General features: G+C 31.0%; 3 protein-coding genes across 5 annotated transcripts; 2 read left to right on the top strand and 1 right to left on the bottom strand.

Annotated features, from left to right (window-relative positions):
• The first annotated feature begins 2,693 nt into the window (after window positions 1–2,693).
• On the top strand, window positions 2,694–4,071 carry LOC137820993 (uncharacterized). The gene has a single exon (XM_068625372.2). The coding sequence runs from the start codon at window positions 3,035–3,037 to the stop codon at window positions 3,845–3,847; it is 813 nt and encodes a 270-aa protein (XP_068481473.1). The 5' UTR covers window positions 2,694–3,034; the 3' UTR covers window positions 3,848–4,071.
• Window positions 4,072–11,994: 7,923 nt separating this feature from the next.
• On the top strand, window positions 11,995–18,730 carry LOC137820643 (THO complex, subunit 5). Its single transcript, XM_068624825.1, has 8 exons — window positions 11,995–12,875; window positions 12,951–13,241; window positions 14,860–15,196; window positions 15,632–15,969; window positions 16,082–16,332; window positions 16,636–17,206; window positions 17,288–17,419; window positions 17,729–18,730. The coding sequence occupies exons 1-8, from the start codon at window positions 12,645–12,647 to the stop codon at window positions 17,993–17,995; spliced, it is 2,418 nt and encodes an 805-aa protein (XP_068480926.1). The 5' UTR covers window positions 11,995–12,644; the 3' UTR covers window positions 17,996–18,730.
• Window positions 18,731–20,026: 1,296 nt separating this feature from the next.
• On the bottom strand, window positions 20,027–24,659 carry ABF2 (abscisic acid responsive elements-binding factor 2). Of its 3 annotated transcripts, XR_016515466.1 has the most exons (6): window positions 24,454–24,622; window positions 22,901–24,064; window positions 22,134–22,239; window positions 21,876–21,947; window positions 21,728–21,757; window positions 20,027–20,355 (listed from the first exon to the last, which is right to left on the bottom strand). XR_016515466.1 is itself a non-coding variant. In XM_068624259.2 (5 exons), the coding sequence occupies exons 2-5, from the start codon at window positions 23,969–23,971 to the stop codon at window positions 20,281–20,283; spliced, it is 1,248 nt and encodes a 415-aa protein (XP_068480360.2). In that variant the 5' UTR covers window positions 23,972–24,064; window positions 24,454–24,659; the 3' UTR covers window positions 20,027–20,280. The 3 variants fall into 3 exon arrangements, 2 of the variants coding, with proteins under 2 accessions (XP_068480360.2, XP_068480359.2); XM_068624259.2 differs by lacking the exon at window positions 22,134–22,239 and having other exon boundaries at window positions 24,454–24,659; XM_068624258.2 differs by lacking the exons at window positions 22,134–22,239; window positions 24,454–24,622 and having other exon boundaries at window positions 22,901–24,438.
• Window positions 24,660–27,825: the final 3,166 nt, after the last annotated feature.

Below are 27,825 nucleotides of genomic sequence, written 5' to 3'. Positions count from 1 at the left end.
TGAATTTACTTACAGATTTAGATTTATGGGTAAAAATCCGTAGATAATATTTTTTTTTAATAGTATACTTTATCTATTGTCTTTAAATTATATAATTTTTAGAATACTTTAATTTTATTTATATATATTTTCAAAGTTTAAAGTATATTAACTATTCTTGTATTTACTATACTTGTTATTTTTTTCTTAACATTTAGATAATTTACGCGCGCGCGCACATATATAATCAATGATATTATTGCTTGATAACTGTTATATTGTTATATAACTTTATAGTGCTAAAATAAGAACTATTTTTTTATAAACATGTGTAAGGTACAATGAACAAGTTTACTTAAATTAGTCCAAAGAATAGCTGAGTCCAACAACATTTAATGTATATAAAATGGCAATCAAAGATGACAATAATTATTTTGGACACTTATCCATGAAAGATACATGGCCTTCAAATTCAATGGCACTTAGTTGACGTAGCATCTTTGATTTATCATTTGCTACAATAATCCTCCCTTCTTAATTATTAGGTCACTGACTTTAACTGTTTAATATCTCCCAAAACCATAAATTTAAATTTAAATATATGCACCAGATTTATAATATCCACACTATCTGAAAGTAAAATGTTACTATCATCTACTTAAACGTCACACAACTACATTCGAGTGTTAGATTCATTGTACATTTGGCTTTACCAAAATTAGACTTAGGACGGGTTGCTTTATCTTTACAAAACTTAAAACTTGTAGGATTAATAGTTCTTACTTTGGAGGTGGGATATTGTACAATAATGTGTCAGAAACTTACCTCTAGTTATGACTTAAAGACTATCAGAACACTACTTTACTTCATTTTTTTTTAATTTATTAACATGTGTTGAAAGAAACCTTTTATGTAAAATATTTGTAAAAATTATATTTGATTATTTTTATTATCTTTATTTTCATATGATTTGGATTGAAGTTTTTTTTTTATATAAATTAGAATATTTCTAATACTTTTATTTATATTATTTTTATTATTAATAAAAAAATAGTTCTTACTCAATTTATATGAATGACCCTTGTAGGTCAACTTTCAAATAATACTAAAAAAAAAGTATTATCTACAAATTTTTAACCACGAACTTTAGTTCATAAGTAAATTTAGCATTACCTACGAATAACATTATCTACAAATATTATTTACAGATCTGAATCCGTAGGTAAATTCAGCATTACCTACCAACTATTATCCACATATTTTATTACCTACGAACTTTTACCCACAAATCTCTATTACCTACCAACTATTACTCACAAATCTATATTATCTACCAACTATTATCGTATAATTATATACATAATATTAAAAATATTATTATAATATAATTAATTATGAAATCATAAATAATATTCATATATAATAATAATAAAAAATAATAATCATAACTAATAAATATAACATGTTATTAATATTATAAAATTAATAATATTAATATAATAATATAATTAGTATTATATTATTAATAATAATAATATAATTAGTATTATATTATTACTATGAATAATATTAATAATAATAATAAAATTAGTAATATTAATAGTATTAATGATATTAATAATATAATAAAATTAATAATACTAGTAATAATAACATTAATAATATAAATACTATTAATAAAAAATTAATAAAATTAATATTATTTATAATATTAACATTATTTATAATATTTAATAATAATCATAAAGTGACGACAAAATTTAACTAGTATAATTGTTAAAGTTTCTTTCGACATTCATATGAGTTAAGTCTCATTTGTGTTGCAGTTTAGTTCTAACTTTAAATACTTGTATAATTTAAAAATACTAATTATAAGTTATATATTTTTAATAGGAAAGAAGGTTAAAAAACGTTTAATATTCTCTTTGTATATATTTTAAGCTTTATTTATATAGGTAAGAACACTTCAAAATACTTCATTTATTTATATATTTGTATTTATTGATAAAAATAATTATATATATATTTATTTAAATAGGAGTGTTTGTATTAATTATAACAAAAATGGTGTATGAATATCAGCTTCTTTTAAATGATTAAATGACATTTGATTTTTAATAAACATGTGTTCAATTTCCCTGTTTCTTGATTACTTAACTTACTTATTCCTCTATAATTAGGCCAGTGATAAATTGTTCCCTCATACTAATAAAATTTACAAACATTTTTAGTATTTTTATGTTATTTCCTTTTGCTTAAGTAGGGCATTAACAACATGCTCTTAAATATGCTCATTTTCATATATTTTTATCATTTCTTAAAATTTAAATAATCTGAGTTGTTCTGGCAAAGTTCGCAAAACATTTTTTTCGTAATTATTTGTCTTTTAACAATTCACATATAGCTTGAACAGTATATTCAGTAAAAGTTTATAACAACAATAATATTATAACATGCTAATTCTGAAATAGTTGGGAATTGAATTTTTTTTAAGAAAATATTATTTGACAACTGAATGGTAAAAAGACTTTCTTTTTGCCATTTTTGATACGATAGTAAAAGATTTCCGTTTACATTTTGATATGACACAATATAATTTTCAAATTAATTAATTGTAACGTATCTTAAATTCTTTATTTTATTTATTATTTATCTATAAAAAAAAACATGCTAATTATATATATATATGTGGGGAGGCATAAACATGTAGAGAGTCACCGCTTCCCAGGTGTTGATGATTTGCTGTAGTCTGTTCCCAATATCACTATTTTATTGTTTTTTTATTTTCACTATTGCCCCTCCTTTCTCACCACTCTAACAAACCCTTCTCATACTGCAAATTCTGAGAGAAACTCAACTCCCAATTCCACTGCTAAATATATATTCTTCTTTTTCTTCCCCATCCCTCTCTGTACCCGTCTGCTAATTTTCTCAGTTTTTTCAGTTACCCTTTACATACTTGTTCATCCTTTTTCCTTTTCCCCCTCACTCTCACCATTTTCACTTCACTACTCCACCTCCCCTTTTTCCTTCAGCAAGCTGAAACAACCCATTAATGGACACTGTGGAGCAGTTAAAGCCGGAGGAGAAGCAGCACCAGCAGATGGACATCATGACCATGATGATGCAACACATACCTCAATTCTCTGAACCCTATGGTGACACCAACACCATGGAAGATTTTCACCCCCCCGAGGACTTCTACGGTAACAACAACAATATATGCAGTGGTAGCACTGTGCCTCTAGCAGATTTAGTTGATAATAACCCTCCTAGCCCTATACCTTGGTCCTCTTACTCCTTCACGCACTTATTACCATCGTCCACATCTCCCACCACAATCTCTTTCTCCGACAACAACAACAACAACCCTTCCCCAATAATGCTTCAACAAACCCCAACCGAGGGTGCAACTGTAAACCCTTACGGTGAGAAGCGGAACTCCATGGCGGCGATGAGGGATATGATATTCAGGATGGCGGCGATGCAGCCGATACACATAGACCCGGAGTCGGTGAAGCCGCCGAAGCGGAGGAACGTGAAGATTTCGAAGGACCCTCAGAGTGTGGCAGCGCGGCACCGCAGAGAGAGGATCAGCGAGAGGATAAGGATACTGCAGAGACTGGTCCCTGGAGGGACCAAGATGGACACTGCGTCCATGTTGGATGAGGCCATTCACTACGTTAAGTTTCTGAAAACGCAGGTTCAGTCGCTGGAACGCGCTTCCTCTAACAATATTAGGCCACTTGTCGGTGTTAACGCACCAGGGATAGGGTTCCCTGTTGCTATGTCTGGTTCTATTAGGACTGCTACCACCTCCACTTCCAATTCCACCCCTTATTTTCCTCTGCCTAATTCATATCATTAAGGATTCGTTTAGTGCGTAAAACCTAGTTAGTCAATTCATAAATACTCTTATATATATAATTAAGGCTTAGCCTCTCTCGATTATATATAATATATATTGGTGCAAATTATATGTATGCACCTGCCCCGCCCAATTCGGGCATGTCTTTCGAAATCCAGTTGTCTTAAATTGTTATCAACAATAAGAAAAAACTTATGCCAAAAAAATTCAATTCTTCGCCAAAACCAATTCTCATATCTCCCCTTTCCTCTGTATGCAAACTGTATTGTATTTCCTCTATGTATACTCAGAAGCGCACCTTAAGTTTTGCAGCAACAAAAATTTTAAATAATTTTTTTTTGGGACACTCGAACATAGTAAACACTCTATATTAACAATTTTTCTTCTTTTCCCATACTTTTTTTACCAATCCTATCAATAACTCATTCTTCATCTCTTCTCCTATCTCGTTTTGGGTGTCCACATTAAAGGAGTATTCAAAACTATTTCCATGTTTTTAAATGGACAGCAAAAAATAATTAATGATTCATGATTCAATCAATTAACTTGTGTTAATTTGGAACGTTTGCTAGTAGAAATATGTGAGTAAATTAATGGTGTTTTTGTTTTTAAAAAAGTATTGTTTACATTGATGGATATAAGAAGCCAAAATAAATAAATATAAAACGAAATGAAAAACATAAAAAATGACATAACTTTTAGGTTAGAAACTTCCTACAATAAAATAAGAAATTTGCGAAGATATTATGTGTATATATATATGTAAATATTTAATTTGAATTTATGTTTATAAAATTACATAAATCATAAATGTTAATAATTTAAAAAATAATTGTATTATTAATATAGCAGAGAGAGTGAGGGAGATGTTTAAGATTTGGAAGAAAATTGAATGAGAAAAAGAAGTTGAATTAGGTTGGGAGCAATATGAAAGATGAATGTAGGGAGGGGCATGATGGGAGGGTTTCCGAGGCCTAAAAAAGTTGAAGACGACAAAGGGTGGACACGGTGTAAAAGAGGATGATGCGAGCTGTAAGGTGTAGTGTTAGCTCATGGTATCTATCTATCTATCATGAATAACATATATTTTTTGCATTATTTATATTAAATAGTTTTGAGAGATGAAATTGAGCATGTATGAAGTTTAAATGGGTGGAAAGGAAATTGGGAGAGTAAAGTGCATAGAGTTGTGTGTGAGGGTAGCATAAGCATTAGCATTTAGCAACCAAGTAGGAAGAAAAGAAAAAGAAAAGAAAAGAGCACGGGGATAGAGGAGAAGATGCATGAGAAATCCACGTGATTATCTGACACCAATGCGGTGGTTGCGTTTACTATCAGGCACGGTCATGACGTCCTTCCACCTCATCCCCTCACACGTGATTGCCATCTGCTTCGTCAACCCTTTCATCTTACGTGCTTCTCCACCTCACTATTTCATTATTTCATTACACTCTACTTACATATTCACTATTTTTACTCTATATCTCAAATATAAATTCTCCCACTTTGCTAAGAAATTCATTTAAATTTAAATGAAAAAGTAAAATTTGTTCTCATTTTTATACGTAGAATTTTTAACACATTTTATTTATCAAATATATAAAACTATATATTTATGAACAATTTAATAAAATCAAATTTTTACTGAAATAAGTTTTAAACTATTATGAAGTCATATTAAAAATATAACTTTAAATCTAATTCAACCTTATAAAATTGATTTTAAATTTAATTCAACTTTATAAAATTAACTTAAAATAAAATTATATATTATAATATATATTTTTTTTTGCTGGATACGATGTAATTATATTAAGTACTAAATTGTTGTTGGGTTGATGCAAGAATCCTGTTATTTGTTGGATGGTGAGAAGTTTTCTTAATAGTTCTGTATAAAGATTTGAATTTCCTTTAAATATTTTTATTATTATTTAATTATTTATAGATAAAAATATTTGTTTTTATGAAATCTCTAACACAAATATTTTTAAAGAAATTAAAATATAAGATCTCCGTCATTATATGGCATCTTGGATAAGTCTTAAATTTATGCATATTTATATACAGATTTTGTATAACTTTTAGAGAATGTCAGATTTTTATATAATTTTTATTCAAAAAAATTAATTTTATTTTTCTAATTTCTTTTATATAGATTAGAATATCATTCAAATGTTTTAATATTTTTTATCAATAAAAAAATAAAAGAATGCCTGCTCCGCGTGTTGTAAAAAATAACCGTCTCTAAGCTTTGGATCCAATGTTTCTATAAAAGTTAGTAGAATCTATGGTAAAAAAAAATTATCGTTATTTTGACTCTCAAATTTTTATATTTTTTCAAAAAAATGTGGTATTTATATATTTTGGGTTTGCGGTACCTTAAATTGTTATTATATCTAGACTTATAATAATTCTGAAATATCAATCACTTAATTTAAAGCAACGTAACTCCCCCATATTTGTCAATATATAAATATTCAACCAAATTTTAAGTACATTAATTATCCTACCCTTTCAAATTATAATATATGAGATCATATCTACAAACTAAAAAATTATCCTTTTACCAGTATAAATAACAACTATTTATTTAATGTATTTTTAGAATATAAATAGCAACTATTTATTTAATGTATTTTTAGAGTTAGTCATTGTCATTAAAACGCGGTAGCATTTTTAAATTAACTTTATTTAAAAATGCGGTTATTACAAATAGTCGAATTTGTAAATCAAAGCACATGATTTAATAATACAATTATTATTAATAGTCGCATTCTTAAATTATTTTTTACCTTAATTCTCAAGCGCGTCACTTACGCTTTCATACTTTCTTTCTTCTTGACACTTCATGTTTTGTCTGTTTCTGCTCTGGTGCTAATCTCTTTCTTTTTGACATTTCGATCTGCTTTCTTTCTTTTCACTAATGGTTTATAAATTTTTTTCGTTTCACTTATTTGTTTGTTTTCTTGCATTGGCGAAGGGTTCTCTTGCGCTTCGTTTTCTCTTTTTGTTTTTTCTCTCGTGCTTCCTCTCATCTTCTGCGAGCCTTCATTGTCTTCTTTGTGTCATTGTAAGTTCGTTTCGATTTCGCTTTTCTTCTTCACCATTGGTTTATATATTTTTTTTGTTCTCTTATCTGTTTGTTTTTTTTTTTTTTGTACTGGAGAAGGTCATCACTGCTTCATTGTTTGCTGTTTGATTTTTGATATTCTGTATTTACTTTGTTGTTGTTGCCACCGTCGTTGCTGCCTTAGGATTTAGGGTTTTAATATTGTTATTTTCAAAAGTTTAAATAAGAATGCGGTTATTTACCATAACCACATTTATAAATCGCATTTACGAATGCGACTAAATAGCCATATTCTTATCTCTTCGATATAAAACTAAGTTTACAATAAATACGAATATATAACTGCCGTTATAAACTCTTTCTATACCAGTGGTTAAAGAGAAACACAACAACTATAATTTAGTTTTGAGTTTAATTATTATGTAAACGATACAAAATATAATACCACTCTCATCTAATCACAATTCAGGTTGATATGACTTTTTCGACAATCAATAAGTAAAAAGTTAACATACACATTAATTTATGACTGTATTTTTTGGATAACCATACTATTTATATATAAAAAATACTTATTAACTTTTATGAATGCCCTAATTTTCATCAATAAATCTAAATTTTTTAGGGGAACTTCTTTTTATAATTGTAATCATTTTGTATTCACTAAATTGAAACGTTGTTTAGAGGATTGAGAATTGTCCAGCAACAGTAATTATATGTTTCACACATTACTTGTTAGACACAATATTTCTCGTGATTTTATTATCAATGCATATTTATGTTTTAGGGCAACATCCATTGCCCTTATTTGTCTTCCCTATTTTAATAGTCCTGCTTTAATTGTGTGGTATGTATGTTTTTTTTATTGAACACTGTCTTTTGTAACATTGATTCTTTATTTTGTTCAATGAGTTGTCGGCATGATAAGCATTTTTGAGTTGGAACTATTAATTGTGCTTGCATTTCATAGCTTAAATTAGAGTTACGTGATTAAAATATATGCACTTTGCACATTACATGCAATATTTTTGTTAGTTTTTCTTCTTCTGTCAAAAATTTATACATCGAGTCAAAAAATTAATACATTGAGTCTTTGTTTAATTTTTTTTTTTATAAAAATTTTCATGTTAGACATCACTATACAATTTGACATCTCAACTAGGCTGATCTCAAATAACAACAATCATCTGCCATCACATAAAAACAACAAAAGTTTATACATTAAGTCTTTGTTTAACTTATTTTACATATGAAATAAGTTTTTTAGTTTAAGTTATATATAAAAAAAATAAGTCTTAAATTTAATTCAATCTTATAATATTATTTTATAAAATAATTCATATCTATTTATATATTATTACATATATTATGAAATATTATCTTGGGATATGTAATAATTTGACTTAAAGTAAATTTATATCGGTAAGATGTTCACAGTTTTAAAAAAATATTGTGCATGAATATTTATAGTAGCTAAAAAGTGTGGTATAGAGTATCCCACAGAGCTTGAAGAAATAATGAGAAAGATATTAGAAATGGCTATTTGTTTGTCTTGTCCTGACGCTAACATCTCTCATCTCTAAACTTTAATTGGTTCACTTCGTGGGAGGCCAAGTTGTCTGTAATTCAAGGGTAGTGCTAACCAGTATATATATATATATATATATATATATATATATATATATATATATTTATATAAATTAAATATCCAAAATATCACGTGAATACATAAAAATATCTCTATATAGTGGTTGCATTGAATTATTATTCCTCAGTTAAAAAAGTTATGTAAACTTTTCCAATATGTATAACATATATGTATTCATTGAACATGTGTTTTGTGTATCTGCGGTTGTTTCTTCAGTCAGTTAAATCTTATAAAAACAGTGAGGATAAAAAAAGTGTATATGGTCTTAAAGAGTAGAGAGGATATGGCCAAACCGAAAGAAAATAATATAGGAACAAAAACAATGTATAAAATAATGTTATTCGTGGATTGAATTGGATTGTGTAGGATATTGGGGGAGAAGAACTTGACATGGTGTAATGTTTTTGGTTCAATGTTCTTTCTTGCTGTGAGATGCGTGTCCCAGAGCCAAAAACATTTATCCAAAGTCTTTCTCTAGATTGACGCAAAAGATGAAGAATTCAATGTTCAGCAGCAACTTTAAGCTCTGAAAGAAAACACCATGTGTAGTGAAAAGAAACAGCACATAACATGTTCAACTCCTTATGTAAGGTCTTGACAAGAGTCCATCAGTCAAACAAAAAGCAGTGTGTGATCAAATAATAATAATAATAAATCTATGAAGTATTTTTCTTCTATTTCTCCACCTTTCTTATTAATAACTTAGATTAAAATTAAAAAAAAAACACCTTTAATTAAGAAGAAATGGAACAAATAAATATATATATATATATAAATAAATAAGTGAACGAAAAATAGAAAATAAAAGAACATATTATCTCGAATGAAGGAAATATAAAAAATATCTTCCGCAATAAGTGAAAGAACAGGCGAAAATAAATAAATAATGTTAAGAAAGTATATATACCACTTAAAAAATAAAGTTTACATGAAATAATTAAAAAATTTACTATATTATTTTTTATTAACAAAAATTATTTATCATTTTCATGTTATCAAATTGAATTTACTGTAAAAAAAAACTCAATAAAAGAAGATTAAACCCACCAAATATTTGTCTCCTATCATGGTACTTAAAAGAAAATGATTTAACAAATTAGACCCGCAAAAGAGATATTTTTATTACTCTTCTCAAATACTAAATTTGATATTTGCGCAAATATACTTAATTTGTATTACAGTGTTTTTAATTTGTTAGTATGACATTATCATCATTTCTTTTACTTATGGTAAGCCTGAGAACTATTTTAATTAGATAAAATAAATAAGGATATGATAAGAAAATAAAATTCATATTATATTAAAATTAACAAAAATGTAAAACAATTTTTAAACAAAGATATGTCAATTCAACATTTGTGAAATTTGTTAAACTAAGTTAATGACTTACTATGAAAGCTGTCATGTTCAATAGAATAAGAATATAATAGGATAAAAATAAAATAAAAATTACTAGTATTAATTGTTTGATGTGACTGTATTAATAATGGTAAATAATATTAATAAAAACAATAATAATATTAATGATAGAGTGTGATTTATCAGATGGAATGTGAATAAAATATTAACATCGGTATAAAACGTCCAATCACCAAAACTTTAATTTATTCAAATGAATTGAATCATGTTTCTTTAAAAATTTATAAGTCATTTTCAAAATTTTAATAAAATACACATTTAGGAAAAAATCGATATACAATTTAATTAAATATTGATTCAATATATTAAACAATTATATGTTTAATAAAAATCAAACTAGTAATACAGCCAATATAAACTGCCATTAGTTCTCTGAAAATTCTTTTAGAATATTACAATTTAAGGCCCACTACCTAACTTCGTGTTCAATCTATTTATGGAAGAGAAATTAAAGTACATATTTTTATCAGTGGAAATTTATATAAAATAAAATAAAAAATTAGTCTCATGTTGTATTTAATTATTTTATTTGTGTTTTTATAATTTTAATAAAGTTTAAGTAATGAAAATTGTGTTAAAAATTTAAACACTTTAAAACAGAAATCCTGAAGTTGGAGGAATCAGCATGGTCTCAGTCCATACAAATAAATGGTTGATCAACAATAAAGGCTGTAGTATTACATTCTGCACCCCATAATTTTCAAGTTGCACCCTATAGAATACATTTATCCTCCTAAATCATAAATTGACTGTAGATATTTGTTCTTGCAGTTTTAATTTTGGATTGTTGAATGTGATGATCTATTAGATTCTACATTTTAGATAAATAAAAGTAATATTTTTGTAATTCAGATTTTATATTATGAATATAAATTTTATATTTCAAAATATACAATAAAAAATACAAATGTATAATTTAGAATATATTTTATATTTTATAACATAATTTATATTTTGGATGTAATTCTAAAATATATATTTTTTATTTTTTATTTATTTTATACGTTTTTAGAAGATATTTTCAAATATGGAAAATACATTTTGGATTAAAGACATTTCTAGATCTGAAAAATATATTGCAGAAGTGCAATCCATGATGATTTTTTTTGAACAATTTTGTCATTTTACCACCATATAGGGCTGCAGCTTGAAAACTATTGGGGTACAAAATACAATACCCTAAAGGTCGTCGGGACCAACGTTGATTTCAAATGGACCTTTTCTTTCTGCACCCAAACAAATTTTCTAAAACAGGATTTATGGAACAAACTTTTCAAAACCTACATTATACTTTATAGAAAGTACTTTTTGAAACACATTTTCAAAATAAGCTTTTTTTAGCTCTTCTTCTTCTCTTTCTTCTTTGGTGGGGTGCGTTCAGGAAACAAACAGATGCAAAGCAATTCCGTCATTTCACCTACCTATGAGATACAGGTTTAAAAAATAGAAGGTGCAGAAAGCAAAATCCTTCCAAAGGGTAGGCCATGAAAACATAAAACAGAGACTTCTTAATCCAAATTGTGCGCTTTTCTCTTATTTTTTCATGGAAATAAGTACATATTAATTATATATAGAGAGAATATACAATGTGTTTTCTAACAATCAGTAAATTATTAGTAAAAATTATTTTGTGTAAAGTATTGTGTACAAGACAAAAAAAACATGTTAGTTTGATAGCAAATTATTTCTCAATTAAACTTTTTATTATATAATTTTATATTAAAATAATGTATTTTGATTTAATCAAATTATCATTTTTATTTTTTTTACGAAATTAACAAAAATAGTGGAATACGACTTTTACATACAATATTTTTTTACTTCAAAATTATATAGTCCACTTCTACTTTTATTTGGTATGTTACCATTCTATCTCAAGTTTTATAATAAAAGTAAATATAAATTTTCAGGTTTTGGTATTGAATGAGTAGTTGAAGATGTTTAGATGGAGGTGTATCAGCATTGGAAATAGAATTGGGTAGGAGGATAGATTCATCCTTTTAAATCCATATCTGCATAAATTTGTTTTAAGAAAAAGCTGGATAATATAGTTTGCTTTTTCAACTGACTTTAATTTAGAGAACAATTTATGTAATCTATTAAACAATACGGCCATGGAATCTCTTATTCCAGTAATGGTGGGTGGGTGCATGACTCAGGGGAGGAGATCAATCAGATGCGGGTCAGAGGCGAAATCGCAAAGCTTCTTTCTCGATCTACGGCAGCATGTAGTTATGTTAAACATGTAAATTTAACTTCTCAAATTTTAAAATGACATAGATAAATCATTATAGAATATCTATAATTTATATAAATAATAGCATTTAGACTCCATGTAACATAATGATAAATCAATTTAATTACGTAAAATCAAACATGGAAAATAAATCAATCTGCAAATACATATGAAAAGCTTTTCTTTAATCATTTAAATGTTTCAAACAAATATAATAAATCTAAACCCGAGGAGCAATGAACAATGAACACTGATTAAGCAGCAAGGATTGCAGTTTGATTGTATTCCGTCGTAGCCGTCCGCAATTAAGTGGAGGAAGGAAGTAATTGGAGAGAAAGACAAACAGTTGTCTCTGACATTGTCTTGAAAGCGGTAGAAAAAAGGGGTTTAGGTCAAGGTTGTGACAGAGAAGAGAGGAGAATCAATGGAAGACGGTGAGATAGAAGAGGGGTCGATAGGTGGTGTAGAGGAAGAGGAGCGTTCCTCAGAGCCTCACAAGTCGGAGGAATCGCCCTACGAAATGTTGCGCAATAGCAAGGCTTCCGTAGAGAACATTATCGCCGACGTACTCGCCATTAAAAAGGACGGAAAACCTAAACAACATCTTCGGGATCTCGTTACTCAGATGTTCCTACACTTCATCACTCTCCGCCAGGTACTCTACTCTACACTTCTCTTCCATTCTCATTCTCTGATTTAGGGTTTATAACTCTCTTTCTTTTGTTCTTAGGCAAATCGCTCTATCTTGCTCGAGGAAGACCGCGTGAAAACCGAAACGGAGCGTGCCAAGGCACCGGTGGATTTCACAACGCTGCAGCTTCACAACCTCATGTACGAGAAAAACCACTATGTTAAGGCGATAAAGGCCTGCACAGACTTCAAATCGAAATATCCCGACATTGACCTCGTCCCCGAGGAGGAGTTTTTCCGCGACGCTCCTCAAGATATCAAGGACTCCGTTTTGTCGAACGACGCTGCGCACAATCTCATGCTCCGGAGGCTCAATTTCGAGTTATTCCAGGTTACTTTGCGATAAAATTCCTGCGTAGGGAGTCTACTTGACAGTATGAAATTAGGTAGATTGAAAATTTGGAATAGCGAAAGAGGAAGAAGTGGGCAATATAGCCATAGTATGTTTTCATTTTTATTATATTGGCTTCTGGCAAAACTTTTGGCAGTGTCTCTGCCCTGAATGTTTTGCATTGAAAAGCTAGAAGCACGGTTTTTAATTGTCGTGTTTTTTTGTCCTTGATATCTTTGGAAGTTATGGAGTACATTCAATATAATCCTACATCGCTTTAGGAGTTGAGGAGTTGAGGCCAAAGGCAGCACCTATCTCTCTTGACCCTAGATGTCTTTTAAGTACAAAATCGTGACGGAGAGTCGAGCTCCAAAGCGAACAATACTTTGGATACAATGATTGTCCCTAGTGATGTCAGTGATGTCATCTCAATTTGAGGTCAAAACATTGACGCTGTCTATGGGGATCGAAAACTGATTCCCTTAACCTTAGCTTGTTCCGGTACGTCTAATATAGTCCCACATCACTTAAGAATCGAGGTCAATGATAGTTTATATATATGCACATTCCTCTCTAAACCCTCAGAGACGTCTTTTAAGAACCAAATCGTGAATGTGGTTTTTTTTAAGAACAAAATCATGACGGAGTATCGAGTTCCAAAGTCGGATGTGATTACTGATCCTCTTGATATCATCTCAAGAGGACTTGAGGTTGGAACAAATGCGAACTCAATTACAGTTGCAAAGACTCCAAAATCTTCGATGTTGTGATTGAAATCATGGTTGCAAACTAATCTTTAGAACCTTGTCTAGAAGTTAATGCTCATATAGTTAAATACAAGGGGGGAAGAAGCCAACATGGTAAATCTTGAAGTTCATATAGATGTTAGTGATTCTTTACTTGGATAAGGCAAAACACTGTTAAAGAACTTCCAAATGAATTTTGAATTTTTTTTAGAAAAAATCCTCATTAGGAGATCACTATTTCAAACAGAAAACCATCACACAAGCACTTACTAATTAGAAATTTAACTCAAATAAACACATGTATACATAATAATTCTTAAAACTCAGAAAATTGCTCGAATATATAATATTTTTCTGAAAAATATGTTAAACTATTAACTAAACTTTTTTGTTCACATCAAGCAAGCTCAAAGTTAAGACAAATAAGATATGAACCAAATCTTAGGTGGGATTTCCGTATCGATCTATGATCAGACATGCACACCTATATACATGCATGCACTTCTTAGGTGGAATTTCCGTATCAATTATGCACATCGATCTTTAATTTTAAATCTATAACTAAAGCAATTAAAAATTAGGCTTGCTCCTAATTTCACTGCAATTTAGCGGCAAAATGTGTTTATACGTGGGACCCACATTTAAAATTGTGTCCTTCCTTTTTTTTTTTTCTGAAGCAAATAATGAAAATGGGTTTTTGTATCCTGTTGCCTTCCTCTCCATTTTCACTCACCTAAACATAGGGTGTGTTGAAAAATTCTTTCATAGGTTCATTTGTCTATTACTATTGCTTTAATAACCGGGTGACTTCGAATTTTTGGTGCAAATAGCAGTAGATATGCTTACAATTGTCATTTCCAATTTTGTTTCAGCGTAAAGAACTCTGCAAACTTCATGAGAAGCTGGAACAACAAAAGAAAATCCTCTTGCAGACTATTGCAAACCGAAAGAAGTTCCTGACAAGTCTCCCTTCACATCTCAAATCTCTTAAGAAGGCCTCCTTGCCTGTACAAAATCAGCTAGGACTTCATCATACTAAGAGATTAAAGCAGCATCATTCGGCAGGGTTACTTCCTCCAGCCCTTTATGTGATCTACTCACAGCTGTTTGCTCAAAAGGAGGCCTTTGCAGAACCCATTGATCTGGAGATTATAGGAAGCCTGAAAGATGCTCAAGCTTTTGCTCGTCAACAGGCTCACAAGGACACTGGTAATTGATAGTTTATTTATGAATTTTAGCATTATTCTGGTTAGAATATATGTTGTCTGTAGTCTTGCAGCTGATAGTGTATCTACTGACACTGGATTGTAGCTATGGACATTATCTTTTTAATGAATCAACTTTAAATCTGAACTTCACATCAATTGTATTGTTTGCTTTATATATATATATATGTAGATTTTGAAAATTGTCATTGGTTTTATTACTAAAATGGGATAAAAATACAGTGAAGGAAATTTATTAATGGTCTTTAGTTCATTTTTTCTCCAGCTTAATTAAATGGATGGTTAAAATTTTGCAATATTTCTGTGTGTGCCTGGCATGGCTTTGGAATATCTGTACCAAGTTTAAATTGATTTCTGTTATTTCCAGCTTATTAAAACGGAACTTAAGGATTCACTATGATGTTGTTTTATTATTCAGACAATTCCACTACAATGGAGAGTTCCAAATTGGAAGATGATGCTCCCGATGAAGAAGAAGATGGTCAGAGACGGAGAAAAAGGCCACGGAGGGTTCAAGCAAAGGAGAGCCTTGACCAGGGGGGAATATTTCAAGTTCACCCACTTAAAATCATTGTCCATGTGTATGAAGATGAGGATTCTGATTCAAAATCTGCCAAACTTATTACTCTAAGGTTTGAGTATCTGGTGAAGTTGAACGTTGTATGTGTCGGAATAGAAGGTTGTAATGAAGGTCCAGAGAATGACATCTTATGCAATTTATTCCCTAATGATACGGGACTTGAGCTTCCTCAGCAGGTTGTACTTCCTTTACACAGCTATTGCATGATTTTTATTTTTTTTTCCATATCTTTTAATCTATTCTCTAACTTTTTATATTCCATTTATTTCTATTTGAATGGCTGTGCAGTCTGCCAAACTCTTTGTTCAAGATGCTACAACATTCAATTCTCAAAGGACTTCACGTCCTTACAAATGGGCTCAGCACCTGGCGGGGATTGATTTCTTGCCTGAGGTGTCTCCCTTGCTTCTTACTGAGGACAGTGGAGCAGCCAAGAATGAAAATGTTATATCTGGTCTTTCACTATATCGCCAGCAGAACCGAGTAATGACAGTTCTGCACAGGATTCGTGATAGAAGAAAAGCTCAATTGGCTCTTCTGTGAGTTGCTGTTTTAGTATGTGTACAGTTTTAGCATGCGAAGGGCCTTTCTTGATATTCAATGAAGATAAATACCATATTTTGATCAAATTAAAGTTTGCTACCAGGCATTGCTTTGGTTATATTGATGCATTTGCATCTCTGTATTGCTTCTTTGTTTGCCTTCCTGTGGTGATTCTGGTTGTGTATCCTGAATTTAGTAAAATTTCATTCTATTTTCGAGCATCTCTGATTATCTTGCTTTACCTATTTGATTGGGCACACTTTAGTTTTAATTTGATGAATTTTTTTACTGGCTTACAGGGAACAGCTAGAATTTCTTGCAAAGCTTGACTGGCCTTGTTTGTCCTGCAAAATTGTTCCTTGGGCCTTTCACACTCCGTTGTGTAATTTGGATAGTTGGTCACCTGTAAGACTTCCGCCTGTACCTAGAGAGTCCTCATCTCCTGCTGTCATCGATGAAGAGGAGCATGTTCATGAACCAATGGATGCTGATGTAAATGAACATTCTGATGTCACAAAAGCAGAACCTGAAAGTATTACAGAAGATGGGGAGCTTCCAACTTTGCTTCCTAACATGTCTAAGCTTGACCATTCCACACAGCTGAACTTAATTTCTAAAAGTATTGTTCCTCCACTCAATAAAATCAGGTCACAGAGTTTCAAAAAATATGATGACAGTTCTGATTTCTTGCTGGATACTGAAAGTGATCTAGATGAACCAGCACAGACTGAACTAGAACATGAAAATATATTATCCAATTACCATGACAGAAACTCTGTGTCATGGATGCATCATGGGCTCAAGGAATTTTGTTTAGTTCTTTGCCGAAAAATCAGTGCAGATGAGAGCAATGTGAAATTAGAAGCTAAGGTAAACAAATACTCTCCTTAATCTACTCAGTTTAATTCAGTGATATTGGCAATTACATATATACTTTTTTACATTTGACAGATAAAAATCAGTATGGAATATCCTCTAAGGCCTCCTCTTTTTGCATTGAGTATTCGCTGTATATCTTCTGGGGAAAAGCGTGATAAACTAGGATTAGAGTGGTATAATGAACTCCGTGCAATGGAAGCAGAGGTGAGTAACGGATCACTCAATACGTTACTGGAGTAAAATTATTAGCATCTTGTGGATATGATTCTGGGAATGGGAATTATGGGATGGGACGGTTACTCCTTAAAACCACAGATCACTTGTATGTTCTTGATAGAAAATTGTGGCCCATCTCCTCCCCACTTCCCCTCCCTCCCTCGCCCCCAGGGGTTCCCCAATAAAGTATAAAGTACTATAGAACACCTAATATCTCTGCATCTTGCAAGTTTAACTTATTTTCTTCATTTTGTCCTGCTCATGGTCCTTGTTTGTGCTACCCTTTATAAATTGTAGGTCAATCTACACATACTGAAGATGCTACCTATCAATCAACAAAATTATGTACTGGCTCACCAAGTTAGTTGTCTTGCTATGTTGTTCGACTATTATTTGGATGAGGCATTCCCATCGTCTGAAAGGACAAATTGTACTTCTGTGGTTGATGTTGGCTTATGCAAGCCTGTTACTGGTAGATTCCTGGGTAGATGTTTTAGAGGAAGGGATCGCAGGAAGATGATCTCCTGGAAAGATATGAAATTCAATTCCAGATGTCCCCAATAGTGGTAGGTTCTTGTCTGATAATTATTATAGGAAAGAATCACTATAATGATCTCGTCAGTAGACTTCCCTCCAAACTCTCCCAAATAGTAATGCTCAGCTGTGGAGATGACAAATTGATGCAATAGAGTATGGTGTGCAATTTTACTTTTGCGAGGATCTGGACATCGTACCTCCGTAATATATGCGTTCATCTAAGCGTGTGACAACATTGTTCTTGACTCGTACCATCAGATAAATGGCTGAGATACTGTGATAGATTTTGACGGGTTCATTTCAGCTGTTGATTTTTTATTATTATGTGATTTAATTTCGGGCGAATGCCGCTACTTCGGTTTCAGTATATAGGAGCAGGAATCATGGGTGGAAATTGTGTTAGTTTTACATTACTGAGGTCTCCTTTGTAGTGGTTGTAGTATTTTCTTTGATTGATTATTGATTATTGTGATAGGAACCCAGTTCCAGAGGAAACAGAAGATTGTATTGTTGATTGAAAAACAGAAGCAATTACAGAAGAGAACCCCTGTTATCCCAGAGCTAATGCTTCTCAGGGAAGAAGTGACTCTGTCCAACCTCTGTTAAGTTTCCAACTGATAGGTCAAAATGCCCCCCAACCCTTCATTTCCATTTTCTCTCCCTGTATTGTGTATTATGTACTCTGTATTCTATCCCCAACTAACTGTCACACAAGCTATTCCCCATACAGTGAGATGCAGGATGTTGGAACCTTCCACGTAACGCCTTTGTTCAGACCCTTTATTGGGCTTAAGGTCCAAATCCGTAAATAGCCTGCTATATAATCCAATCATTAACGATCTGTCTGTTTCCAACGTTAGAAAAGTACATATATACTGTTTGTTTCCTACGATAGAAAAGCACAGTAATTAGCACAAAAATCAAGATAAAATGTACATGCTGACATTCCTTTTTAACTTTGGGCATATATAATCCATTATACGTTTTCATTTTTATTAATAATTATGTTTTATAAATAAATAATTAAATGAAATATTAATTATCTAACTTTAATATTAAATTATTTTTAAAATTTTATTTCATAAGTTAATTTTAAAATATATTAATATATGATCAAATTTACCAGCTTTTTAATTAAATTCATCCACTTTCTCAATTGAAATAATCTTACTTTTAATTCTCTTTCTCCTTCTATCTTTCTTTTCCACCCGTCTCAATCCAAAGCCTAAACACTTTTGAAAGTGGAACTAATAAATAGAATGATAAGATGCTCGTACAAACTAAGCTGGGATATAATTTGCATCTTAGATTCTTAATGGAACTCAATGAGAAATGGATTGACTTTAGATCTTGGTTTTTAAATCACGATTAGTATGTCAAATTAGTACTTAAAAATTATAACTCTCTTAACATTATAAAAAAAAAAATTCTTAATTTATAGTTACTAATTTACTCCGTATAATTAGTGAGGTTCAAAATTTGGAAATTATTTTAGATTTAAAATTTGATAATCACTAGTCTGATTTGATTCTGGATGATACGGACTAAATTGAGGGATGCATACTGAAGTAAGAACCGAGCTGACTAATAGTTTTTGTAGTCAGGAACTTAAATGACATCACTATCTTAATAGATGAAAATTAATAAATCCTTGACTTTAGCGATTAAAATGACATAACAGTTGTATATCTCTACAATTAAAATTGTTTTTCATTTTTTTCGGATTAAAATTTTAAGGTTAATTTTTTTATTTACTCGTTAAGCTTCCGATCCCGAGGATACTAACCAATCGGTAAAGTGATAGTGATCACTGAACATGAATTCCAGAAACAATACGCAATCTTTACGATAAATTTTCTTGATCCCTGAAGCTGAAGAAAATACACATTAGTATGGTTTACTTAATTATTCAACCCAGTCAGAGAACATTTTAGATACGCTGTCCTCTAGAATTGGCAAAAGTTGTCTGACTTTTCACTCCCAAATAGATATGCAAATGATAAAATGGAAGGTCTCGTAACTAAACCATGGTGAATGAAGAGATGTGTGGACACGCAATTTCACCAAATCAAATCCAGGAAAAGTGCTACTTCACAAGATTGTCTAACCAATGGTGACAAGAAATTGGGTGTGTGCTGAAACATATCCTCATGATACTATGCATACCCTCCCTAACGTGTTCAAAAGAGATGTAAGACGTGAAAGTTTCCAAGTGCTAATCTAAAACTACCAGAGCCTCAATCTACAACAGAATACGTTTTTATAATTATGTACATATATTTTAATGGTAGAGTCATAGTACAATCTTCATTCTACCACGGACCAGTTTGTGTTCGTCTGAGGCGTCTTCTCTTGACTTCTCGTTGCAAATTCATCATTTCCTTAAACTGCAATATTATCGAATGAAAGGAAATTCAGTACTAAGGATGCATAAATTTGTAATCCCTTACAAGATTTACTTTGAATCAGGAAGTCCTTGCATATTACGGTAACACATTTTAAGAAAGAAACACAAAGACAAAAGAATATTCATTAATAGACAAATGGAAGTATTTTGAGTTTGAAAATCCTATGTTTTAGCTTCGTACGATTTTGGAACAAGTGCAGATAGTCCTAAACATATATTAACACAACGAAGCAGGTGAGAAAACATTTATCAAAAAATAATTTGTCAGTAGAACATACTAGTTCTTAATCACTGTTATTGTACTCTTCAAAAGAGCTCCAAATTTGGGGCATGACAAGCTAATATGATGAAACTTTTGAACGCGATAGTTGTACATACTAACCCAGGAATATAAAACTCAAGCACATGCACCACACGAGACTTAGCATTTGTTTATACGAAAAATCCTAGACTTCTATGTTGAAATTCAAAACCACTCCTCTACAAACGTAACAAAAAATTACCACCCATCCCAAAAAAAGAAAAAACAACCCATCCAGTAAGAGATTATTCCAAAAGACCTTTTGGACATAAGCCATATGAACTGATCAATAAACTGGTTTATATGGCTGAAATCTGAGTTTAAAAAAACATGTACTAACAGTGGATTGCCGATGTCTCTCAGACTTTCATGTGATTCTAATGTAAGATTGATAATTACAAGGTGAACAGGGTTTTCAGTTCATTTAAATGGTTTTACATTAAAACATATTTCTTACTAGCTTTACGTAATGATTTCAAATTAATTCAACAACCATAAACCAAAGAAAAAATGTCTGAGACAAAGACTCAACTAGAGAATTAAAAGTGACGCTTAAAGATATACATTGACAAATATTTAATCAAATAAAAATGGGCAGAAACACTTGTTTTAGTAACTAATTGCATGACATAATTAACAGAAGAACCTAAACTAGGTGGTAGTTCAAATCAGGTGTATCATTGTAGCACCGTTTTGCACCAAACCTACCACCTCATTCATCACAAGTTTAACATGACTAGCACACCAATTTGTGCTGCTGATTGACATAGCTTGTGACCAAATATTGTCTTCAGAATGATCCATTGATCGGAGTATAATTTTTATAGGAAAAAATGGCCTTAACTAAGGACTGACAAAATAATATGTACTTATTTATAGAAAAGTAAACCATGATTCATGGTATATTAACCAATTAGTCATGCAACAGGACATAAGGTTACGGCTCTCGCAATAATTAAGGCCTACAAAATACTTTACAATGATTGATGAAAAATAAAAAGGAGCAAAAGGAATGTTGTATAAAAAGAAACAAAAACAAAAGCCCACTTACTTGATTTTTCTGAATTTCCATAATTTCAGCCTGCAATACCAAAATAAATGTCGATTAGGGAAAATTTTAATGCGAACATGACACAAATTCGTATACATGTGTGCTTGCACCTGTATATTAAGTGACATGAAGCATAACCAAAACTTACCTGTTTTTTCTGAAGTTCCTGGTTCTCCTCTTTTAACTTTGCAACTTCTGCTTCCAATTCCATGGTATAAGCCTGAAACAAATAAAATAAAAATGTGAGACCGAACACCAGAAAACTAAATACATTTTACAAAATTTCAACCTGCACTTCCTCCCACGTTATGTCTTACAAGTTAATAAATATTTACTTATTATATGCTTCTTTGGATTTTATGATGATCCAACTGTTAGTGATGTCCCCAACCAGTTGTTCAATTACCTTGTAATAACCTGGATCTTTACAACTTCTCATGATTGTAACTTCTCAAAATCTTTCACCTTTCATCAGATCAGATCGCTATCATATTACCATTCTGCTGCATAATCTTTCATGGTATACAGCATGTTCACAGAGGATAAAAGCAGAACGTCAATGGCCGAGCAGTATTACTATTAGTAAAGAAATAACATGACGCATATCGTCATCATATTCTTTTTTATTTTAGAACTGAATATATCACTAACCCTATTACAGAAACTTATGAGGTATATTTTCATGAAAAATGTTACAGCTACTCCTCCCTCCTTACTGATATTGAAAGAAAAATCTACAGTCTGCAACGGCAGACATTTGATTATCTCATACTAGTAGATGGAGGTTGCAAGACCAAAGATGAGTTATAAACAAACACAAGTTTTATTATAGGCTCGTCTTATATTTAGGCATTTAAACTGAAAGTTAAATGTGTTTGATTAAAGCTTGAGAAAGTAGCTTACAACCCTCCTAAAGCTCTTTTTAGCTGCTTTTAATAAGCTTCATGCGAGCTTGATCTCATCAAAATTATAGATTAAGCTCTAATTACATAAGCTCTTTTTAATTAAACTGTTTACTCAAACACGCCTTTGTACAAGATAAAAGTAATTGCATCAACCCATTGATATCCTTATGTTGTAACAAGAGAAAATCAACCTGTTTTTTTTGCATTCAAGTAATTGTTCAAAGAGAACTATGATTGCTAAATTTAGGATAGTAGAACAAATATTCACCTGCTTGCGTGCCCGTGACCTGGCAGCTGACTCTCTGTTCTTTATCATCCTTCTCTGTCTCCTCTCAATCACCTTCTCCACAGCTCCTCCACTCTTCCTCCCTCGCATACCTCCGTTAAATACATAAGGAACCGGTGACACAGACGAGGTATCACCGTTGCTCTTGGCCATCTTATCACCGGATAATTGGTTAGCAGCAGGAGACCCAGTAGCAACATGAACTGACCCGGGTGCCAAACCAACCATACCAATCCCTCCACCTTGCACGCTCAAACCCTGATCACCACCGAGTCCCACAATCCCACCCCTCACCATTCCCTGGGGCATCTGAGCAACTGCATAAGACATAGCACTCTGCTTAGGAAATATCTGCTGCTGATGATGCTGTTGCTGAGACTGTGGACTCTGCATCTGTGGCTGCTGACTGGATGATCTCACCCCATTAACATTCAAAGGCAAGTTGGCAGAAGACTGAAGACCCACCAGTGGATCATTGTTCAACCGGTTACCCATCAAACCGGTAGCAGCAGCAACCTTGTTCATCTGCTGGAACTCAAACCCCAAACCGTTGTTATTCCCTGCACGAGCCAGATCCATGAAAACGCCATCGTTTGGCTTCGCATCTTCTCTAACAACACCAGCTCTGACCAGAAACTCCTCCAAAGTCATCTCTCTCAGAGTGGGCTGTCTCGGCGTCTGTGCAAGATTGGGCTCGCCGTGACCACCGTAATCTTTCGAAATGTCCTTCCAAACCTCATCCACTGTCTTCTGGCTCAGAGTCCGGGGCAGCGTCAGCGACCCCTGCCGTTGCAAATGGCTGATGCCGGCGCCTCCGTCGTCGGCGGCGACGCCCGCCGAAGCCATTGTCTGAACCTCCTCCGCCGTCCAAATGTTCTTCAGCAACTCGTCCATGTTCATGGACCCAAAGTCCTTCCCCGAACCTCCCATGGTGTTCATGAACTCGTCGAACGTTAGCGAGTACACCGACGACTGCCGCGTCAGGGAGAAGTTCCCCGGCGGCCTCCCTCCTCCGTCGCCGCCGGCTTCATTCCCGAAGCTCTTGAAATTCATATCGAAATTCTGAACAACCAAACACGATCCCAACCTGATCCAAATCCAAATCACCGTTTTCCCCTCCTCCTCCGCACCAGAGCCAACACTAGTCTGATTTTTAATTTTCCACCAAGAAATTCAGAGAATTTTTAATCACGAATTACCTACCAAGTAAAACTATTTACATCCAAATAAAAACCTCAAAAAAAAAAAACAGATAGTGTATGTGAGCTTGCAAGAATCACGAAAGTAAAAGGAGGCGCTAATCTATTGTGAGTGAGTGAGGTAGAATTGGATTGTGTTACACTTGGATTTAATTTTGGTAAGTAAGTATTTTATGTATAGATATTGTAGAGGCAGAGATGTAATGATTTGGAAATACTCCGAATTTGAACCCTACTATTGATGGTAAGATGAAAGGAAAGAGAGAAAAGATAGAAAAGATAGAAATAAGAAAGTGGAGGAATAAAAGCATATAAAAAGAATGGCAATGCCAATACCTTTGCTATTTATTTTACGATATTTAGGTATTCCCGATTTGGTATGATTTTGGTGTCTCATGAGACTTCACACTTCTTTGCCTGCGCTCCTCCTTCCTCGCTCTTCAACCCTCTTCTGCAACCGCCAACTGTCCTTCTCCCTCAAACCTACCTTTTATTTTATTATCACATTCAACACCCTATTCAATTCTTTTTTATTAACTTTTATTTACTAACATGTTAGGTCTATATTTTAACTGCAAGCTAAACTCATTATCATATGCTACACAAATTTAAACGTTATATTTTATTTCTAAATTAAATACAAAAATATGATAATCATAATAATAATATATCAAATACACACCTTCGAATATATTTATATCAGATCAGATTTCTCTGATTTATCATTACCAAATATTTGAACTCGGGAATATTTTCTTAAAAATATATTCCACGAACAATTATAAAATTTTAGAAAAACTCTATTTGATTAGTTTCGTTACAATTAATTTTTCAATTGCATCATTTTTTTTTCCAAAAAATGTAACCTGACTATGAAAAGAGCTTCACGCATGCTGTGTGATGATTATTTAATAAAGAACTTTAATTTTATTATAATAGGTTAGAACACATGGAAGTAAAGCCACTACTTATTAATAAATATTTTTTAAAATCATAAAATGAGTAATTTCAATAAAAAAACTTAAATAATAATAATAATATTTGTTAGAATGGATCTAAATTTGAATGAATATTTGTATGTGTAATAATAAAGAAAAAATAAAATATTATGAGAAAGACATAATAATGGAGGTTGCAGAGTGCCGACTTGGAGAGGTGTACCAATGAAAAAGGATTGTGTGCGATGTGATAGCCAACCAATAGTATTGCGCTTTCTGGGAGAATCTCAGCCGTACACGTTTCGGTTATAGGTATGGTCACCAATTCCTACTTTCTTCCTTGCACTGAACACTGTCCTTCCACCCAATTTCTTAAAAAATTAAATAAAGTGAACCATAACACTTTTTTTCCTGTGTTATTAAAAAAAGAGTGTGTATCATAAAAGTGGTGAAAGAAACTAGAGATGGTAAAGTATACCATAATTAATTATTCAAATTTTTAATTTAATTCATTTCATTATGAATAAATATTACTACAAGTTGTAGCCAGGGTAAAAAAACTGGTATAAGTTATCCAATTTTCGTAACCTCAAACAAGAAAAATATATTTTTTATCGATTTATCTAATTTTTTTTATTATCAATAACAAATATATAAAGATGAACTACTTCATTGATCAACTCTTATATAATAAATCGATTTATCTGTTAATTTTGTATTTGTAAATAACAATTTTGCTATTATTATTACAAATTAAATATAATTTTAGGTTGTTGACGGTTAAAATAGTTTAACTTAGTTTGTTAAGTGTGAGTTGTTATAAATTCTTTGACACTTGTTTAATTTTTACAAATAAAAAGTAATATAACTCACTTGTATGAAATATTCACCATTATGAGTAAGATTTTTTTTTATCTTTCTTACGTTATTTTTTTTCATTTCTCGTAATTTCTTTTATATATATAAAGTTTACTACGATATATATATTAGTTAAGCTGATATCTCAAATAACAACAATTATTTGTCATCACATGAAAAAAATTATTATTAAAAAAAATAAAAAATTATGAGAGATCAGACAAAAACTCATATGTTAATAAAAACGATACATAGGTAGACTATACCTATTAATAAATTTTTTTAATAATAGACTAAATGAAAGTCATTTCCATGGTAAATAGTTTTTTATTTTCAAATTTGAGAAGTTGAAAAAAAGGAAAGTAAAATAACAAAGTTTTCAAACATTGATTATTTCTAATTATCTTTTCTCTTTCTTGATAAAGTATTGAAAAAAGATGATTTTTCTCATAAAATTCTTGATGATAAATGATTGTAAATTTTAGAAACAACATAATCAAAATTTTCCATTAAAATATAAACATTACTATATCATTTGTTAAGAGTCAACTCCTAACTAATAAATTTTAAAAAATTAACCATTTATTTGTCTATACCAAACTTTATGGATGCAATTATTTTCTAATTCTTTCATTTTCCTTTTACCCTTCAAAGTTCAAAGCACTTATAACAAGGAAGGATGGCATAAAAAAGTCAAATGCATGTACATTTCATATATTAACTAAAGGAATTGCGAGTCTTTGATATAAGTTTTTTTATATTCAATTTTATTTCTATGTATCTACTTCTAGAATATTAATTCCTATGCGCTATTTTTCTTATATGATCATTTTGTAAATTACCTATTGTTATTTAACCTTTGTTATGTTTTTAATTTATTTTATATATGCAAAAAAAAAACATCTCTTCTCTCATTATACATATAAAATAATTTCAAATAATTTAATTTACACCTCATCATTTAAATTAATTATTATTATATCAAATTATATGATTCAGAGTTTTTCAGATTGAGTTATGTCTTTTTAAATTTAACTTTAGATTGAAACTTTTTTTCACATTAACCAAATGTACAAGATTTTATGTTAACAAAATTTACTCACATTATAACATTTGATTAAATTATATATATAAAGTTGAGAAAAATAAATAATATCGGGAGTAGAGACATTAAACAACCATCCAAGAAAACAAACTGTTTAATTCCAAACAATAAGAAAATTTTAAATGAATTTTTTATAATTAAAATATGCTTGGATCTTTTATAAGTTTTATAAAAAAATTATATTCTATAAATTAACTTATAAAAAATTATTTATTTTTTCTTATTAAATGTTGATGAAAAACTTATATAGAGCTAGATTGGTTTCTTTGTAAACCATGGAGACAAATGAGATCCTACGAGTTACATTAGATCTTTATAAGGTAACACACACATTGGTCCATGTGTCCACATCTCTCCATTTGATTTTGCACGAGAAACATTTTTTTTTTCAGAAAAGAAGATGCAAACAAACAAACACAAAGTCTGTTGAGGACCACCATATTTTTCTTTTTTTAATACAACACTAAAGTTTCAAATTTTATTATTTTATTACTATGCTCATTTCCACTAATATAATTTAACAAAGACAAATCGTATTATTTAATAATTAATATACTACTGGTTTTTTCCATTTATGTAAATTTAAACAAGATTTCTAAAACATTTCTAAAACGTTATTTAATTAATGTTAAATCAATTTATCTGAAAAAAAGACATACTTGGATTATGTTTGAACTTTAAGAACGAATTTCCAATGAAAAAATATAAATAAAAGAGACAATCAAACTTACATAAAAATTTTCAATTCTCACACTTTTACATTTTATTCGAATTAACTTGAATGTGAAAATATTTTTGTAGATTTTT

This window comes from Phaseolus vulgaris, chromosome 9 (genome assembly GCF_051622355.1).
Source record: "Phaseolus vulgaris cultivar YP4 chromosome 9, ASM5162235v1, whole genome shotgun sequence".
NCBI classification, from domain to species: domain Eukaryota; kingdom Viridiplantae; phylum Streptophyta; class Magnoliopsida; order Fabales; family Fabaceae; genus Phaseolus; species Phaseolus vulgaris.
Note: the sequence above shows the minus strand (reverse complement) of the source record. Positions and strands in the feature narration are given on the sequence as shown.

What these genes read in the sequence shown, in the direction of transcription:
- LOC137820993 (XM_068625372.2), top strand. Translation starts at nt 3,035, where the DNA reads ATGGACACTGTGGAGCAGTTAAAGCCGGAGGAGAAGCAGCACCAGCAG.
- LOC137820643 (XM_068624825.1), top strand. Translation starts at nt 12,645, where the DNA reads ATGGAAGACGGTGAGATAGAAGAGGGGTCGATAGGTGGTGTAGAGGAA. An exon ending in TCAATTTCGAGTTATTCCAG is followed by an intron (nt 13,242 to 14,859) that starts GTTACTTTGCGA and finishes ATTTTGTTTCAG; the next exon opens with CGTAAAGAACTCTGCAAACT. An exon ending in ACAGGCTCACAAGGACACTG is followed by an intron (nt 15,197 to 15,631) that starts GTAATTGATAGT and finishes TTTATTATTCAG; the next exon opens with ACAATTCCACTACAATGGAG.
- ABF2 (XM_068624259.2), bottom strand. Translation starts at nt 23,971, where the DNA reads ATGAATTTCAAGAGCTTCGGGAATGAAGCCGGCGGCGACGGAGGAGGG. An exon ending in GGTCACGGGCACGCAAGCAG is followed by an intron (nt 21,948 to 22,900) that starts GTGAATATTTGT and finishes TATTTGTTTCAG; the next exon opens with GCTTATACCATGGAATTGGA. An exon ending in AGGAACTTCAGAAAAAACAG is followed by an intron (nt 21,758 to 21,875) that starts GTAAGTTTTGGT and finishes TTGGTATTGCAG; the next exon opens with GCTGAAATTATGGAAATTCA.